This window comes from Balaenoptera ricei, chromosome 13 (genome assembly GCF_028023285.1).
Source record: "Balaenoptera ricei isolate mBalRic1 chromosome 13, mBalRic1.hap2, whole genome shotgun sequence".
In the NCBI taxonomy this organism is placed as follows: Eukaryota; Metazoa; Chordata; class Mammalia; order Artiodactyla; family Balaenopteridae; genus Balaenoptera; species Balaenoptera ricei.
The window spans coordinates 91,928,038-91,947,337 of record NC_082651.1 but is presented as its reverse complement, the minus strand read 5'-3'; the positions used below and the strand labels follow the sequence as shown (position 1 = coordinate 91,947,337).

General features: G+C 41.1%; 1 protein-coding gene across 5 annotated transcripts in view; it reads right to left on the bottom strand.

Annotated features, from left to right (window-relative positions):
* Positions 1-19,300, bottom strand: part of NBAS (NBAS subunit of NRZ tethering complex) — a 341,753-nt gene that overhangs the window by 109,912 nt on the left and 212,541 nt on the right. For all 5 annotated transcript variants that reach the window (XM_059942180.1, XM_059942182.1, XM_059942181.1 and 2 more), the window contains 3 exons: positions 14,508-14,584; positions 13,980-14,117; positions 1,834-2,063 (listed from right to left, as the gene is read on the bottom strand). In XM_059942180.1, the coding sequence (XP_059798163.1) occupies positions 1,834-2,063; positions 13,980-14,117; positions 14,508-14,584 (445 nt within the window). The remainder of the gene's footprint in view (positions 1-1,833; positions 2,064-13,979; positions 14,118-14,507; positions 14,585-19,300) is intronic.

Below are 19,300 nucleotides of genomic sequence, written 5' to 3'. Positions count from 1 at the left end.
TGTCCTCTAGGACATACTTCAAATAGCATATGCCAGCTGGATACTTAAAAAGAAAAGACAAAGACCAAGCAAAATGTAATTGATGATGTAAGGCATGCCTTAACAACTTTTATTCTGCATAGTAACCTCTCTTCTAAGAAACCATGAGCATGGCACCAAGGATTACCAAATGCCCAAAGAAAACGCCCACTGGACGTGGAAATAGGAAGTCCAGGCTCAACTCCTGGCTGTGTAACCTTGAACAATGCTTTAAAGCTCTGTGGTTCTCAGATTCCTCTTCCAAAAGTAAGGAGGTTGGATTAAATGATCTCTTTGGTCACTTTCAAATTGGACATTAAATGACCCTATGAAATTATGAACCTCCAGGAGAACAGAGGGGAAGAGAAAAAAAAAATTCTGTATTTCTCTTCTTAACTTAATTCTGCTATAGGTTATTCCTACTCTCTCGCTTTGATCTCTCTGTTCCCCGCCTCACTCTAGAGAATCTGGGGTGTCTTCTAGTAGGAAAGAAGCCCAGGCTAATATAAAACTATTACAGAGTACCAAGGTTACTTTGCCACTTTCTTTAAGATTTAAGAATAATGATGAAAAATAGCATATACCACTACCATAACCAAGCCTATCTTTGTTATTTTACGGTAACTTATCAGGAGAGAGAAATAATCGTTAAACGTAAGCACAATGTAACCTCGTTTCAAGGGCTGGAAGCCTAGACTGAACTGCATACCAGTGCTTCCTTGAGAATTCAGTCAAGCAGTGCGGGGAGGGCACATGGTGTTGAAGATGTGATGCCTCTGGCATGTGGCAGATCAAGGTTAAAGTCACAGCTGTGATCTTTACCACCTGCGTAAACTTGGGCCACTTTATATCAGTAAGCCTCATGTTCTTTAGCTGTAAGATGTGGATAACAACATTTTATGTCATAGAGTTATCTTTAAGGATTAAAAGATGTTTATAAAATAAACTTTACAGAGCACCTAACACAGTTCCTGGCCCGTGATAAGCACTCCACAAATTGGGGTGTTAAAAACAAAACATACCTCTAACTTAATAACCATTGTGGGTGAACACATTTTTAAAAAAATTTCTTTTTCACTTTCCCACCATTTGACATGTAATTCTCATTTGATCTGAACTCATTTGAACTAAAACAAAAAATGAAGACGAGTATTAAAACCAAGGGGAATTCCATACCTAGAAAGGGACCTTCCCAACCGTACTGCCATCTCACACAAGGGCTTGCTTTTCTCTCGAGAGCGGTAAGGGACAAAGGAAAAAATGGCAGCTGCTACAGGCCTCGAACAAGAGAAAGGGCTCAAGTGGTTAGCTCTTCTTTCTCTAGAAACCCAGGACAGATAAAGGTGTCCCGGACCCATAACACTCAGTCCCTCCTCTTGTATTAAACCAACGGTACGTAACTTTTAACATACTGAGGAAACTAAACGGCCATGTAGTAGCAAAGTGAGATTCTAGCCAGGAATAAGAGGGAACCTTGTTTTTAAATTTCCAGAGTATGCTTGACACTTTTCACCCCTGATCACACTCTATCACCTCTAACATGGTACTGGTATTGGATTATCAAAATCATGGGAAGCTTTTTTAATAATTCCCATCCTTACTACTTAAATCTGCAGGCTCAAAATACTGTCTGCATGACTAATCCATTTGGGAAGACACACACGCCCCTCACAGGATAGGAAGAAGAGGGGAAAGCCCTGTTTATAGCAACCATGAATGTGCGTCTTCAGAGGACAGGGATTAATAGTCCTGATAACTCAACTTGTTCTTGTACGTTTTAAATCCATCCCTTTATGAGACGAAGGTACTCCTTACTCTGCCAGACCGAGGATGGTTTCCCGTTTGTACTGGTCGTCTGCAGTAAACCGCTGCACGTCCACACCCTTCCCCAGGCCCTGGAGGATCTGAGCCTGAGTGAAGTCCAGGAGGCGTTCGTTGTAGTACTGCAACTGCTTGGTCAGTGCAGCGAGCTCCTCGGGCCAGGCTTCCTGCCCGTATCGAGTCACATGCCTGGTGACCATCTTGATTAGCTCTTTGGGGTCGGCCTATGAGTAACAAAAAGACTAATTTAAAAAAAAAAAAAAAAAGAGTAACAGTGGGAAGAAGATCATGTCTGCCGGGCACCTGTTTGACCCTTCACACTGCTGCCATTCAATCAAGGCTGACAACCACCCTTAGGAGTCAATTGCAGAGGCGGCACATTTTGCAGACCACAAAGACGGGACACAGAACTGACTCTAGGAGCGGGTTTCTGGACTCCCGCTCTGCTCTTCCGCCTTAAAAATCTCCACCCACTTAAAGAATAATGTATGCTTGCTTTTCCAACTACCATCATCCTATACCAGATCTCTTCCCCAATTATCTGATCATTTATAATAATTCACCCTGGAAGTAATTTTTATCATCACTGCCCCTAGATAAATTTTCTTTGGACCACCTAAGTGTTCTCAATAACAAAGAGTTGCAGTTCAATGATTCCACGAGAAATGCCTAAATAGCTAGGTAGAAGAATGTTTTCTTCAGGGATAAGTGAGGGGAAAAAACCCCATCCCTGTTCCTGAAATCATAAATTTTTCTAGTTTCATAAGAAGGTATGCAACCAATTTTCACTCTGCTCAGTTTGGGGCTCAATGGGATACTGTTCCTTAATTCTAGCAGCTTCTTTAACCACAATACAATTATTCCAACAGAACAAAACCCAGAACTGAACAGCTGACAGGAAAGGAAAATAAGTGGTTAACCAACCACGTTTATTTATATTAAAGTTGGTCCGGGTGTCAACAAAGCAACAGCAATGCAGCCATGATTCTGGAGTTACCTAATATGTGAACAACATGAACTCAATCTCTCCCAATTTCTGGGAAAATATGGCGCATATTTTAATACCAGCAAATTAGGAAGAAAACTTCAGAATCTACCTCTGGTTCTCAGAAACACATCTAATTACCGTAAGCCATCAGCATTTCTAATGTGTAAGCCATTATTCTGAGCTACACATGAGATTTGTCAATGTCGAGTCCATATTACCTAACCTAGCCTGACATTCTCTCTTGATCCTATTAAGGAACAATCTGGGAGCACCGATAAAAACCAATTAAAGAAATCTTCTTGGATTCCAGCAGGTGGATTTAAGAAAAAGTCAACCTTACTCAATTTTTTCCCTACCCCTAGGCAGACACTGAGTCTTACTCTCAAAAACCACAGATACGTGTCTCAAGTCAAAAGACGTGGGTTTGAAAACTAATGCTCCAAAGTAAGCAGATATAACACCATCTGTCATTCATTCAACAAGTATTTTTTGTGCACCTATTATGTACCAGGTGATGTACTAAGATGTGACCCTTTCCTCCAAGAATTCAGTCTATGAGGAGAGACAATCAAGCAAACAATTATAAAATGGTGTGATACAAGTAAGCACAGGGTGCTATGGAAATGCAGAGGAGTGGGACTTGGGCACGTATCAAGGAGGTCCTCTTGGAAGAGTTAATTTCTAGGCTAACTGCTCAGGTATCAGAAGTAAAAAGGCCAGCAAAAAAATAGGGAGACAAATTCTGGTAAAGGGGAGAGTATGTGCTAAGCCTGGATGGCTAAGACCTGATGGGAAGATGGAGTGAATAAAGCTGATCTAACTGCAATTAGAAGTGATTTCGGAATAAGCTGCATACAGCTGGTACTTCTGGCAATGGAGACCCCATGACTCAGCCCTCAGTGCCTCTACGGCTGTCATTTAACCCAACCCCCTCCTACTTACAGACTGAAGCCCTGAGGCACCACCCTGCACCGCCCACCGGGGCAAAGCCCCCTCTGAAGCTGTCTGGTAGAGGGACGCTGCTGGGGGCCAGCCAGCCCGTCTACACCGGCTCTGCACCCTGGTGCGCTCTGCTGTTGCCTGCTCTTCTCACACCTCATCTAGATAGCACTCTCCTGCCTAGGAAGAGAGAGAGCAGGAGCAAATATCCAGTGACCAGGGTTTCAGGGCAGCAGGAGAGCTCTTCTGTAGGTGTTCTTTCAGGGAGCTCTTTGTGTTGGTTTTGCACTCCACCAGCAAACCCACGTTCACCAAAACTGTGAGGAAGGCTTCCTTCCATATACACTCTGGCCCTGTGGTTTCAGGCCAAAGTCCTCAGCCTCCAGTTGCCCGACGCACTCTGCAGGAGAGGCTATAACCAGGCCGTCCATCTCTGGGTGTGACTCCCACCCCCACTCGTGCCATCGACCACCTCCCCGCGCCCAGGGGTTTCTCACAGCTATTGCTCCACATTCATTTTTTCACTTTTTGCTTTCCAGCATCTCAAGGACTTGGTCCCTGTATTGGGAGAGTGGACTATATATGTGATCTCATTTCTATTCTCTTTGTATGAAACAAATCCCCAAACCAGGTAGAGAGTTAAGCTCCAAAATGGCAGCACATACCAATAATGAGCATAATTGCTAATACTAACATTTACATTGGCTTTTCTTTATCTTATAGAGAGTTTCAAGTCTCCACATACAACCTTCATTTTCATATGTGGCAAAAAATACCTATTCTCTCCTTTTGCGAATGAAGAAAATGGCATGGCAGAGTGTAATAAGCGTGGACACAGAGAAGTTACTAGCTGGATGACCTTGTGCAAGTTACTTAACAACTACAAATTTGATTGTCTCATCTATAAAATGGCAATATATAGAGCTTGCATGGTTTCACAAAGCCTAAGAGACCATATATATATATACACACACACACACACACACACACACACACACACACACACACAAAATACACAAACCAAGACCTGGCCTTTAGCAGGTGCTCCAAAAATGAAAGGGATTATGGAATTTACTCAAAGGTATACACCAGTTACACTTTAATTGTACCTCTACTGCATACTTTGCATTGCCTTCTCTTGTAAGTATTAAAACACAGCTTCCAGCAGGCAGAGACCATGGGTACTTAGTGGATTTGTCTTTCCTAGAGCACATTAGAGTTTCTTGAGCAAATCAGGTGTGGAGTAAAATGGAGACACACTGAACAGCAGTTGTAGCTTTTAAGTTAGTAATACTAGTTTATATTCCAGATCCTTCAGTTAGCAGAGATGGAATTTGTGGCAAGTTACATCATGTCTGTTTCCTCATCTATAAGAGAGTCAACAAGCACACCATGCTTGTTGGGAGGCACAAATAAAATATTTTAAAATGTCTTTTTCTCTATTATTATATGAAAGAAAATTGGGCCCAGAGCTTACTCCCAAGAAACTAAAACTAGTGATTGTCAAAGATGTACACATAAACAACTCATAGAAGGCACCTGAATATAAGAACCATTATAGAAACACAAACAAGAATGCTGGAAACTCCTTAGAGGGAGCAATGGACACTCCTGACTCTTTTGGGGCTCAGTTTCTTCAGATGTAGAACAAAGGAGTATCACAAGATGATCACCTTTCTAAGGCTAAAAATCCTACGAATGTATAAGAATTCAATCATGAAAATAAAATAAAACCTTGTAAATCCCTCCAGGTGTGGAACTGGGGAAGTTCTACATCTCATCTCATTGATGCCTCCACTAAACATCAGAACAGATTTCTTTGTTAAAAATACAATTTCAGACCAACAAATTATAGCCAGTAGGCCTCTACACAGTTTAAACAACTTTCATCCCTTCTCCTTTACTAAGTAGAAATTGTCTAGCCCCTCTGAATAATTTTTACTTCACATTCTCTGTGCATCAAATGTGTTCACTTTTCTAAGAAACATTTAAGAACAAATACCTAATATTTCAGTCTTCGGTATGGAACAGACATAGTGCTAAATATACATGAACTGAATCTCATTTAATACTAACAATCTTGGGACACCAGAGTCTACTAGTACCATCCTCTTTAAGATGGGTAAGGAGGTGAGTAGCTTGACTAAGGCCCTGCAGGGTAGGTGGCAGGGCAGGATATGACTCCCAGGCATAATGTCGCCCAAGAACCAGCCCTTTATATTTGTTGTGCAGGGAGAGGTATCTCTTAAAATTATAAGAATCTTGATAAGATCAATGTACACATAGCTCCCACCAAATGTAAATGAGATTTGGCATTTGAGTCCTTTTACAGATGATCAACTTTCAATGATGGACTTAATGCTGTCATTCTATATTACATCAGGACTGACCTATTTTTTTAACACAGACATTCTCCCTCTCATCCCTTTTACACATATACACACATGTGTAAATACAAATGATCACAGAGGACACACGATGGTAGGTGTTCAACTGGAGATCCTGGTTTGAGCTGTGTTTCCAAGCATTCTGTCTTCTCTAAGAATAACGGAGAGAGATTTAGAACAGAAAGATGCTAGAATATCATTTTCTGTTCAACCTCTTGATATAAATATACCTCCTTTTAAATTTCCATCCTAATAAGGTGGTGAAAAGGGGCATTCTATTAAATTCCTTGATGATAGGTCTTGAAGGTTATGGATCAAACATTTGTTAAATGTGTAGGAATATTTTCAATACTTTGATTTATTGGGTAAAACATGACACTAATTCTTTCAAAATCTTCCCAAAACAAAGAAAATTAGCTATGAGGAAAAAACATAGGAATTGGCATCAAAGAACCTGGACTGCTGGTTCCTCCTTCCTGAGCTTCAGGTTTTCCATTATTAAAACTGAGGCAATTTCTCTCTGATAGACTCTTCACAGAGACCGAATGAGAGGAGATGGATGGGCATGTTGTGAGTTCCGGCTTTCCATGCAAATTTCTCGTCTTACCATCATCACTACTAGTTTCTACCCCTTCCCTCAGGAACTTTACTGGTCATGATTACTTCCAATGTATGATTTAAATTTTAATAATAATTCTTCCCCTGAGCTGATCACAATTTCTCTAAAAATATTCCAAAAGCATCCTCTACGCAGCCCAACACTTCATTTCATACATTCATTCATTCACGGCACAAGGGTACCGCATTAAAGTTTCTAAAGCACTTTCACGTGATTTTCATTTGACCCTCATACCAACCCAGTGATGGGCACAGCAGACTGCTGTTGCTGTTTTACAGATGCCAACCTGCATGGCAGGCGTCCTGAGCCGGGGTCCTGCAGCGAGGACGTGAGCCCAGCCCCCTGGCCTCTGGCCTCGGGGGCACCCCACTCCATCAGGCCCTTCCTCCCTATCCTGCCAGCGGGGCTCCCCCAACGCTCCACATCCAGAGTCACACGTGAAGTCACTAATTTCTGTGTGCAGAGTATATTCAAACCTCTCTCCCTCTCTTTCCCGCCTAATTTCAATGATATGATCCATGGGTATGAAAGCTCCTGGCCTCTAAGAAGCTTTTGAAGGACGTTATGGGTAGCTTCAGAATCTCCCATATTCGGTATCAAAAAGATACTGCAAAAACTGAAAACATAAAAAGGCATCAAAAATTTAAAAAGTGTAGAGAGTTAAATTACTCTAATTTTTTCCCCCAAATTTGGCAATGCAGTTCTTCTATGGGGTGAAAAAAAAAATACGATTTCTTTAAAGAATATGGTCAAGTCCCTGTAAAAACAAAATGTACATAAATATTTATGACACCAAAATGCTGGATGACTTTATCTACTACTTACTAGAAGAGGTAATAAATCCATTCAGGCTTAACAGTCTCCATTTCTTGGTAATATTGTTTGGAAAGTTTTGAACAGGTGGTATGTTTCCCCTCTAGGGTTGTTATTTGCTTGAGATAATTTTCTACTTCGTATATTCAATTAGTAGCTTAAGAAAACACATTTTAGAAATAGTTTACCATAAAGTTTTGAATTTCATCCCCTGCTGGGTTTGCTTCTCTAGCATATAAAACTAAAAGACACGTTTCCATTTTTAACTGATTTTATTTTCTGAAACTTTTTAAAAAGAATGATAGAGAAATCACACTTCAAGATGCATTTATGTGGGGATGGATAAATTAGGAGTTTGGGACTAGCAGAAACAAACTACTATATATAAAATAGATAAAGAACAAGGTTCTACTGTATAGCACAGGGAACTATATTCAGTATCTTGTAATAACCTATGATGGAAAAGAATATGAACAAGAATATTTATGTATGTGTGTGTATGTATGTATAACTGAATAACGTGTGTACACCAGAAACTAACACAACATTGTAAATTAACTATACTTCAATTTTTTAAAAAAGATGCATTTACAATAATTACAAAGGTAAGATATAAATGAAAAAAAATCAAGGTACAGAAAAATGTGTATAGTTTACTCATATTTGCATAAAAAGTTATTACATAAATACGCATATCCTTAAACTATTTCTGGAAGTAGACAAAAGGGAAATACTTTTTGTTTTATCCTATTTTCATCATTTGAGGTTTTTTGTCATGTGTGCATTAACATAAAAAGTTAATTAGGACAAATACTAGAAGAGAAAATTCTCTGCAAGTGACCATTTGCCAATCATCATTATAGGTCTCTAAAAAGAAACATGAACGCCCAGTGGGCTGCTCAAAAGCTCAACCAGGTTTGCTGCCGGGTGTGGCTGACTCGGGATGTGCTTCCCGTCAAGATGCACATGCTTTTTATCAGAAATAACACCACAAATTATATCAGTACTTTTATTCAAACCTAGTAATCTACCTAAGTTATCATTCTAGCAGCTCAGAACTACAGGGGGTGGAAAGAGAAAATGTGAAAATAGAAACAAGCTGAACTGACAATCAAGTGGAAGCTAAGCTTCACAGAGTGTTATTATGTGTGGACAACGAATTGAAACCACTTTGATTTCAGTTTCCAGGATGATTCATCAGGAGTTTGTCATATCTAATTCCAAACCCAGCAGTGCCGTTTTATATAGGGGGAGATGCTGAAAAGATTCAAATAATGAGTCATTAGGTAGTCAATGGACAACGCAAACATACTTATTAAAACGTTCAGCTAACGTGCCTATCCGTGAGGGGTCAGGACTCCAAACTGTAAAACTGAAGGTTGTCCGAACCACAGCAGCTGGAATGATTCCTCAACTTATACACATGCCAATAAACAGTCACTGAGTAACTGCAGTGGGTGAAGTCCTGGGGGTTCAGCGAAGATGGGATTCCTGCCCTCGACAAGATTACCACGTGGCGAGAAGACAGACGTGCATCAGCTACCATAGCCTAAAAGAACCACTCCAGTGGGTGTCTGGAGGAGAGCCGTGAGAGATGGAAATTAAGTATACTACAACTTTAAAAAAAGATGCATTTACAATAATTATAAAGGTAAGATATAAATGAAAAAAAAAATTATTTCAGGCCGGTATCTGCTGAGGCAGCAAAGAAGGCTTCACACAAGAGGCTCTTTTGAGCTCAGACTTACCTATTGATAGTGGGAAGAAGAAGGAGGTATTTCAGGCAGGAGAATTACATCTGCACAGGCACAGAGGTGTGGGAATGGATGTTAAATTAAGAGGAATATATATTCTGAACAGCTGGAGCGTAGACTTCAAATGAGCTAGTGTCAGGGTCACGGCCGGCGGGGTGAGGAACAGCCGTCAGTTCTCTGAGGGGCTTCCCTGCCACACACAGGAGCAGCGATTTTAGCCGGTAGCCACCGCAGAGCACGTGAAAACATCCTCCTGGGAATGACCCGTTATGAACGGTGAGCCAGAGATCACTCAGGTCCGAAACACAGGGACACGCTGCTTCCGAAACAAAGCTCGGGCGGCAGCACATCCAAGTAAAAGGCAGGTGAAGACCGGGATCAGGAGCCCTAAGTGACAGCTGTCACCTTCTCCCGGAGCAACCCTGAGCAAGTAAGCGCATTTCTCTGTGTCTTCCTTTCTGCAACATGAGGCTGCTCGGCGGATCAAGCGGCAGAAGGAATGTGAAAGGTACTAAGACAGCCAATGCCTTCCCAGGGTTAGTCTGACCTTCCTGCTGTCCCCTGACAACTCCCGTTCACAAGCCCCCACACAGCCTGCCACTGTCCACCCCTCCTGACACCTTCCCAGCCAGAGAGAAGAGACCCCACCCGGTCACGAGGAAGTCTGGTCACAGACTCTAATTCTATGCTTTTCCTCTGCGGTCAGGCAACACTTCCGAGCCTTGAATTTTATAGCGAGACATTTTAATACTTTCTTAAATATTTTGCGAAAAAACACCACAGTACAGATGATGGGACAGGGATACCTCAATTCTTCTGTTACAGATCCCACCCCTCCATCTGGAACATTCTTCCCCTCCATCTTTCTGGTGCTATGCTCGTCCTTTTCGTTACTCAAAGGTCACCTTCTCAATTGAGGTCTTTCCTGAGCCTGTTTAACTTGTATTCTACACACACAGTCCTTAACTTTCTTCTTTGTTTTCAAAGGTCTTATCATAATCTAATAAAGTATACATTTTATTTACTTATTTTGTTTATGGTGCCCCTTCCTCAGTGGAATGTAAATCTGAAAAGGGCAACGGTTTTTACATATACTTTGCTCACGACTGTCTCCCCAGGATCTAGAATACTCCCTGGCATAAGTAGTCATCTGACAAACATTTGATAAACACACACATAATTCAATTATTTCCTATGTACTGAAGAATTATTAATTTTCAGTAATCCACCCAGGGAACATTTGTTTACTACCCTTGATATTTCAGGTCCTGCTCTAAGCAATGAGGAAAACAATAAATACAACACAGACACTGGTCTCGAACAGCTCATTTTCTAGTGAGATGAAAGTAGATAAATTCAAAGTAATAGAGTGTAAACGTTATGAGGTAAGTAAAGGGCAGTACAAACGTGCATAGAAGAGCATCCAACACAGCTTGGGAGCACGACAGAATGGTGGCAAGTGGTAGGAACCATGCCTTGGTAAGACCTGAACCAAGTGCTAAGCAAAGAAATGCTGGGGAAACATTATAGGCAAAAGAGGACAACATACCGAATGCAAAGAACAGAGAACACACAGGCTGGTTGAGAAATTTAAGCAGCTTGGTATGGCTGGAGTGAAGGGACATGAAGTTGCAGAAACAGACAGAGGCCAGACCACCTTGCCAGGGCAACAGGAAATCACTGAAGGACTGCAGACGCAAGGGAGGATGACCAGACCTCCATTTTGGAAAGGCTTCTCTGACAGATGCTTGGAAAAAGATGCAAAAGCAACAAAAAGGAAGAGACAATGACGTTGGATTGCATTTTTCACTCTTCATCTCGCCTTTCAGACTGACAACGAAATGCTTTCCACAGAGTTGCCAAGAAGTCTCCGGAGAAATTAGCTGGCTTGTGACCTAGCCGTGTGCCATCTTAATGCTATCAGAGGGCACATCTGTTTCTGTTTGGAGCAGCTGAGACATTAGAAGTCATGTGTTGAGGCATCACCACTGGGCCACATGAACCTCGCTGGCTTCTATTTGCACTAGGCTTTAATGCTGCTTCCCGAAGCAATGACCCTGACCAGCAGCTGCCTTACACTACTGGGCCCAGAAAGGGAACGGCTACTGGTGTCAGGAACCACGTCACAGGGTGGGTGAGGACTCCAACAACCAGGAATCCGAGGCCAAGGCCTAGGGTGAGGCAGGAGACCTCCAAGGGACATCTTCAAAGGAAAGAGCAGTTTGACAGGAGAATGGTGACAGGAACAAGACCAAGAGCTAAAGGGCAGTGATGGTGGGTTGACATAAGATGAAAGGAAGAAACAGAAATTGGTGTAAAGGGTAGAAAAGGGCAGGAATCAGGTTTCATTATTCTTCACACTATAACACCAGGCTCTATGTCCTTCACAGCAGGCAGTCAATAAATGCTGGATCGATGAAAGGATGTGTAAAATATAAGACCTGAAAATAAAACACTCATACCTTCCGTTGGGAATACAGAAGAAACCAAGATGGACACACCTTTACTTCTAACCCTCATCTGTCAATGTTCTACTTCCTCTCTCTGCACGCTTTAGTCACAGAAATCTTAAGTGGGGTTTCTTACAGAGCGACTTCAGTATCTGAAGTAGGAAACAGTGACAGCCAGATAGAAAAGCTGGGATGGAATTTAATGGTCTTCTCCTACCTTACCTCTCTCAAAGACAATACAGGATCTGGGACTTTCAGTTTTCGGTTCAAAGTAATTTACTATCGGGGAAAACAGGAAAAATACAGACTGTACTGGAATTTTCCTTCAAGAGGACTGCTTTCAGTTTTTAGGTAATGAAACCGAAGATCAGGCCAAAATGCGGCTCTGCAGCCAGCTCCTTGGCTTCTGTCGCAGTCTGAACGTGTGGTCTGTGGGGCGAGGGGTCCCAGTCCTCTCACCTGCAGCTCCTCTAATCCACCTTTACGTAACGGTCTCCCGTGGATTTACGGTAAGTGGTGAGTTCGCTGAGGTCAGACAGCCATAATCACCTTCTCATCTCAAGGCTCGCTCAGAGGCCACGGCACACGTAAGGTGCTCGGGGCGGGGTTTAGGGCTGGGCCAGCTGACCGAGTGGCCTGTCCATCCTCTGTATTCATGAAAGGCGGAGCACAGTGTTGGGCACGCAGTGTGACCTTAATACAGATTACACACATGGAAACAGTACATACTACATGGGAGTCCTGAGCCAATTATCCAGCACCTGTGTACGTGCTACTGAAAAGATAAGGACATTTAAAAGCAGACACCAGCAAACTCCATGAATACTCTCTTTGCCAGCCATCCAATTGAATGGAATAAGAAAGACATTAAGTAAGTACACTGTTCCAGAAATAAACCTGCCACACTTCCGCCTATATAATCACTTCTTTCCCTCAATTTATAACACAGTAGGTCAATTCCTTATTTCACATAAAAACATCCCTGTGATATAAAAGCAAAACAAAGGAAAATTACTAGAGTATAGGATAAAAGTACTGTACAAAGCAGCAGTAGCTATCGAAAACAAAAAAATAAATTCAAAATTTCCGAAATAAAGTAATATATCAACTGGCTAAAAAAAAAGAAAGAAACAGTCCTTTTCTTGGCCAATTTCATCCTAACATACCTATTCCTGAGAACAATACCCACTGACGATAATGAAGCCCTTGGGAGAGTAATCTGCGTGGCAGAGGGTTCCCCCACCCACCTTCCTCTTTTTAAATAAAAACTGATGAATGAGAGCCATAGATTTTGCCACGAATGGAATGTTTTCACATACTTATAGGTTCTTAGATATGTTTTGGATGGTGGAGGCAGCTAGAACTTTGATACTCATGTGAAATTATTTTTTCATAGCTTACTTTGGGTCGGGGAGGAAGAATCCTGCCTCAGTAAAAACTGAACCTTGGATTTGTACACAGAGTGGATTTGAAAGTCTGATCTATTTGCTTACCTACTCCTAAAGTGGTAATTCTCTTAAAATGTCCAGTATAAAAAGGAAATAATTTCCAAACGCTGATGACTAAAGGTGGTGTATACAAGTAAACCTACAGGGCTTCCATTTTCCAGCGGCATCTGGAACACTTCCGTGTCCACAAAACAAGGCACATGTAACTTGAGGCCACGCTTAGGCGCTCTCACTCAGAAATTAACAATAAAGTTAAATAAAAGTGTCAGAAGCTTGGTGGCAAGTAGGCACAGTGTATCTCAACATTTCATCTGCATAATTACTACTCTCATATCTCTCTGGCTTAAAAATAAATAAAAGTGCAGCACCGTTCAAAGAACTACATTGCCTACTGTCCTAAATTAGACAGAGCCATCTTCCTCTTGAGAAGTGAGTTAAAAAGCCAACTCTCCATTTCTCGTCTCCTTTAGCCTTTCCTAAGAATGCTGTAACATAAAATAAATGACAGAAAAGTTAGGGGATGAATCAGCCTTCACAATAAATATTAGAAACTCTACTTCTTATTAATTCCTGGAAAAGCAACTACGTCTAACACAGAAAAGGCAAAGGCTGTCAGCCACTGGGAATACAAAGCACTCTGAATACAAAGCGCATCAGTCCCTCCAAAGAGGTAAATGTGTTTGAACTACTTTAGAAAAGCTTAACCCTGCTCATTAACAAAGTGGAAACCATGAGGACTCACCCTGTAAAGAGGATGGCACTTGTCCCTGAAACACGGAGCCAACCGGGCGTAGATCTGTAGGCTATAGTAATAGGCTGCCAGCTGGAGAGAGAGAGCAGAGTGGGACTGCTTTTCAAAGCACCTGTTGGCGTCTAACACCTAGAAAGGAGCACGAGAGAAAGAGCTCAGCTGAAAGAAAATTAGCACAACCATCATAAACCATTACATTTCTAGTCCTTACTGTAGAATTCTGGTTCAAAGCTTCTATCATATCAACTCAAGCTCAAGCTCATCTTAATGTGACTACATTAAAATTCAGAAGACATTATAACGGCAGATCCTATGCACATGAAAGTAGATTTTAAAATCAACATTTCAGCTAACGTTGCAGAATTTACTTTCCGAGTACTGACCACAGTCCTTCCATCTTGCAAGAACAACAAGAAGGAAGTGAAACATATGATAAACAATTTACTGGTGAAAATCCCCAGTAAAGGCTTTTAGCCTATTCATCTTTAAGTCCTTCTTTCTTGGTAAGGGTAAACTTACCTGTGGTAAGGCAAGGAGATAAGCAAGAGCCAAGGTCATATCATTTGGTAAAGCATCGCTTGCCAGCTGCAAGAGAACTGAATGTAGAAAAAACATATATATATTGTATTATTTTATTAGAGGATCCATGTGACATTCATAGTTACTAAGTGTCATGACTTTAGTCCTTTATGATTTCAACAGTAATTCGTTTCAGAGAACTCTTTAAGATCCTTTATGAAAGTCTATTCAGCACCATAGAAATAACAGACTATATGAAACTATGTTAAATGATAACCTTGCCTTAACTCAAATTATGCTGTTACTTACACAAGAGAAAACCCTATTAGTGCAGCTACAAAGTCTAAGTGCAAATAGATCAGTGAGGATGGTTTCTGCCAGCTAATCTTTTGGTTTTCAAGACCCAGACCAAGCTATAAAATTCTGGATATCAATGACAGCTACTGTAGAAAATGACCATCTGAGCATTAACGATGAGAGCAACACAGCTTTTTGTGAGTGCAGATTTAGGATAAATCTTCTGATTACTACAATTACGATACATGGTTTTGTTTGTTCTCTTCACCACACGCCACAAAAAGAGAACCAGTCTCTTGCTTTGATTATAGAACACCTTACAATATCCCAACCATCTACAACTTTTCCACAAAAATTTTTATATAAGCAACGACCTATCAATGTCATGGCTTTAATAAAGGAGAGAACACTGCCCATAACATCTGTGTTTATATCCATTTTATATTAATAAGGAGGTATTCCATTTAGGGTCTTAAGTGACAAATACCAGGTAGTCACTGTAATCACAATGTAAATCTTTTATTTTTAAAGAATGGACTCTCCTAACCTTCACTAATGAAGATAAACAGTATTTAAATAATTCAAAGTAAATATTTCACTTTGTCAATACACCATGTAATTTTTTCCCAGAAGATTTACCTTCCTAATTGTGTCTTACTTGAACTAAAATTTAAAGCCACTCATATAATCTGAGCTTGGCTGACCATCTGAGCAGGGGGGTGGGTGTGCAGTGAGGAGCCAGGTGTAAGCGGCTGAAGCGTCAGAGGCTGACCTAAAACTCAGCACATCCTGCACATGATTTATGGGGGAAGAAACTGAGCTTTCTCCACTGTGCCTCTGCAAAGAGTTCTCTAGATACTCATTTCCTCTGTGTTCTCCAAATCTCATAAACCAAGTTGGACCACCAGTCAGCTTCAGGCCTCCCAAGGCACTGTACTGTTTTAGAGATGTTTTCTGATCAAAAGCTGCTCATTTCAAGGCCCGTTTCCAAATTCAGCCCTTCACTCAGTATCAATGAGAACTTTCTCTGAACCCGATATTGCTCTAAAATAAGAATCAGAGTTCCTGCCCTTTCAGAGCAAACACACTAAGACCAGAAAAAGTCTTCAAACAAATAATTTAAAAATACAATGCAAAGGGCCCAAATCAAATTTTATACAAACAAGTATGAGAGCAAAGAAGAGTTATAAAATCACCGAATGTATTCTAGAACACTATCAAAACTGAAGGATGAAGGAGTTAAATTATACATTTTGGACAACAGAAGATGAAGGAAGAAAAAGCATGTAAGCTTAGTCTGCTGAAAATCCTGTACTTCTGAGAAAGATTTACTTAGAGTCTAGAACTTGCACACCATACAAACACACATAGAAACACACACACAATCCCAGGGCTGCCATTTTGGCTTATGTCTGCCTTATGTACTTTACCATTTAATACCTGCCCTGCTGTCCGCGGGACCTTTCATTTGGAGAAAAAACAAAATCCAGTAATTTCACCTACTAATAATTCTTCCCTATTAATTGTCTTTCTTTTTTGCTTTTTTTATGAGATGACCTACAACTGCAACCTTATTTAGTTTTTTTCCACCCCCGTTCTTATTTTCTTCAGATACTTCCCTTCCTTATGCACACAAGAGGCCAATTTTCGAACAAGTATGTCTAAACCCGCTCATCAAAAAACAGCCCTGTCTCCTCAGGGCTCAGGAGCCCTTATTTCAAGTGAGTGGCTCAGGCTCCAGCTAGCAGAGGACCACCCCTCTCCCTCTCAGAGTTGTGGTTAGGGCCGGTCTGAGGCCTGCCTGGGAAAACCAGTCCCAAGACTGACTATCTTCCAGTCAGACTTTTTTTTTTTTAAATCCTGTCATCAACTCAATCTTTCACTCCATTTAATGTGCATTTGGCTATTTCCAAAAACCAAAGCACCCTCAAGGGATGAAAAAATATGCTACCACTGAAGATTTTCCTAAGCATATGCTACAGACCCTGAAGGAAATTGCAAAAGGAAAACAACCCAACAAAAAACAAAAACAACAAAAAAGAGCCATGACAGCATGGTTGGAACAAACGCATAGTTCCCAGAAGATACCTTTGAGAGACAGAATCTCCATCTGGATACGCAAGTTCCAGTAGGTTTATTTTTTAAATAATTATATTATTTCACAGATACAATTCACAAGATGGTCACTAGCATTTCTTGAACATATATCACTGAATACAAAGCTTTCAGCAGGCAAAAGAGAAAAGAAATAGTTAATTTCCATGAGCTAAAAGTAATGACAAAAATCACCCTCAGAGGAGTCCAAAGAATCATCACTGTTACTTTCACCAAGCAGTGAAAATAATCACTTTAAAATACAAATATTTGCTCCAAGTGAATAATATCCACATAGGTTTTATTTCACATATACAAACGTGTCCACCATTTCAAACTTTTCTGCATTTTCTAATGCTTTGACACTGGGGGGGTCTTGACGATCCTGGTGAGACTGCCCTCCCAGGGCTAGTCACTTGGCAGGTAGAGCAGACGGCTTCCCGGTGAGCACGCCTTTGATCTACAAACCAACCAGTTCAGAGCCACTTCTCTGAACCACCCCCTCTCTCTCTGGCTTTTACACTACAGAAGCAATATTACCTCGCCCTGATCACCTCAGGGCCAGGCGCCGGTCAGCCAGAGACCATCCCATAGCCCAGAGTCCACCAGGTTATTCAACCTCTCCATCGTAAGCTTGCTCAAGCGTGCCTACCACACCTCTCCTGTTCCTTCCCACGAAAACCCATACTCTGGCCTCATGCCTTCTGCCTCCAGGTGACCTGAGTGCCTCCCCATGTGGCCCAAGTGGCTTGCTGTGTCTTCTCTTTCTAGGGATTGGTGAGTATAAACCTCTTCCTTCATGGCAATCATTTTCATGTCTGGGTGTCTGCCCACACCTGAATAAAACCAGACTCTGGGTACATTTCAGAACAACAACTAAAACATCTATAAATGTACAATGAATCCCTGGCCTACAAAATCAGGCAGAATGATACAGCAGGAGGGGAACCATCTTCAGAACCAGAAAGTTACGGGATCAAAGCTAAGACCCACCACTGACTTACTGCACAAGGTTTTCCAGTTAATCGTTCTGTACCCAGTATCTTTCATATTTCTAAAAATAGTACACTATTCTCCCAGTGAGACAAACATAAAACCCCAGAGTCATCTTGGACTTTACTCTCCTCTCCGCTCCCAACATTCAGGCAGTCATCAAATCCTGTTGAATTATTTCTAAAGAACTCTTTCACACATACTTTCTATTTTCACTGCCACAAACTCTAGTTTAGCTTGTCAGTGTTCAAAACCTGGACTCTTTCAACAACCCCCCAACTCTACCTGATGCCTTCAGTCTTTCTCCTTCCAATCCATCCTTAAAACAGTAGTTTCATACTAATTTTATAGTAAAGTTCATTAAGTACTGTGTAATCATGTCTCTCTCCAGCTGAAAACACATACACGCACACACACACAATCCTACCTTCAATGGTTTCCCATTCCCTAAAGAAGGAAAGCTAGATTTCTTATTTAGCCCTCAAGGCCTTCATAAATATGGGCCAGCTGTAACTTATGGTTTTAACTGATATTATCTCTACCCTATCCCCCAGCCAAATTAATCTGACATTCAAATGACCTATAATGCAAACTCTCTATAAAGAGAGTGCTCATGCCATTCCTCTATATAACAATAATAATAGTTATTATTATCGTAAAATGAAAATACCTATTTTAAAAAAAAAATCTGCTTTGATGAGCCAGATATGAGATAGATGCTTTGTATAAATTCGCTCTAAGTGCCACAAAAAACTCTGCAAAGAATACAGTATTAACTTGTTTTTACATAGGCTTGGAAAGCTATGTAAATCACCTAAACTCAGAAAGGCAGTTAATCTGTAAAGACAGTGTTATGAACCAAATGTTTGTGATTCCCCCAAATTTATATGTTGAAGCCCCAGCCTTCAACGTGAGGGTATTTGGAGATGGGGCCTTTGGGTAGTAATTAGGGTTAGATGAGGTCATGAGGAGTGGGATCCTCATGATGGGGTTAGTGCCCTTATAAGAGGAGACATCAGAGTTTACTTGTAAACACTCTACTCTCTCTCCCCCCTCCCTCCCTCCCCCCGCCCTGTCCTGATGTAAGGACACAGTGAGAAGACAGCCATGTGCTAGCCAGGAAGGGATCACTACCAGAAACCCAAAATGCTGGCACCCTTATTTCCAGTCTCCAAACCGTGAGACTAAATTTCTGTTGTTTAAGCCACTTGGTCTATGGTATTTTGTTATGGCAGCCCAAGCTGACTAATACAGACAGGAAACAAGAGATACAAAATAAGATATCTCTTCTTGTCAATATGTATCAGGCTGTCGACAGTATTATGCTATTGCGAGCAATGAACATATGCCATATTTCTCATGTGTGTGAATTCATAGGATAAATTCCTAGAAGCAGAATTATTAGGTTA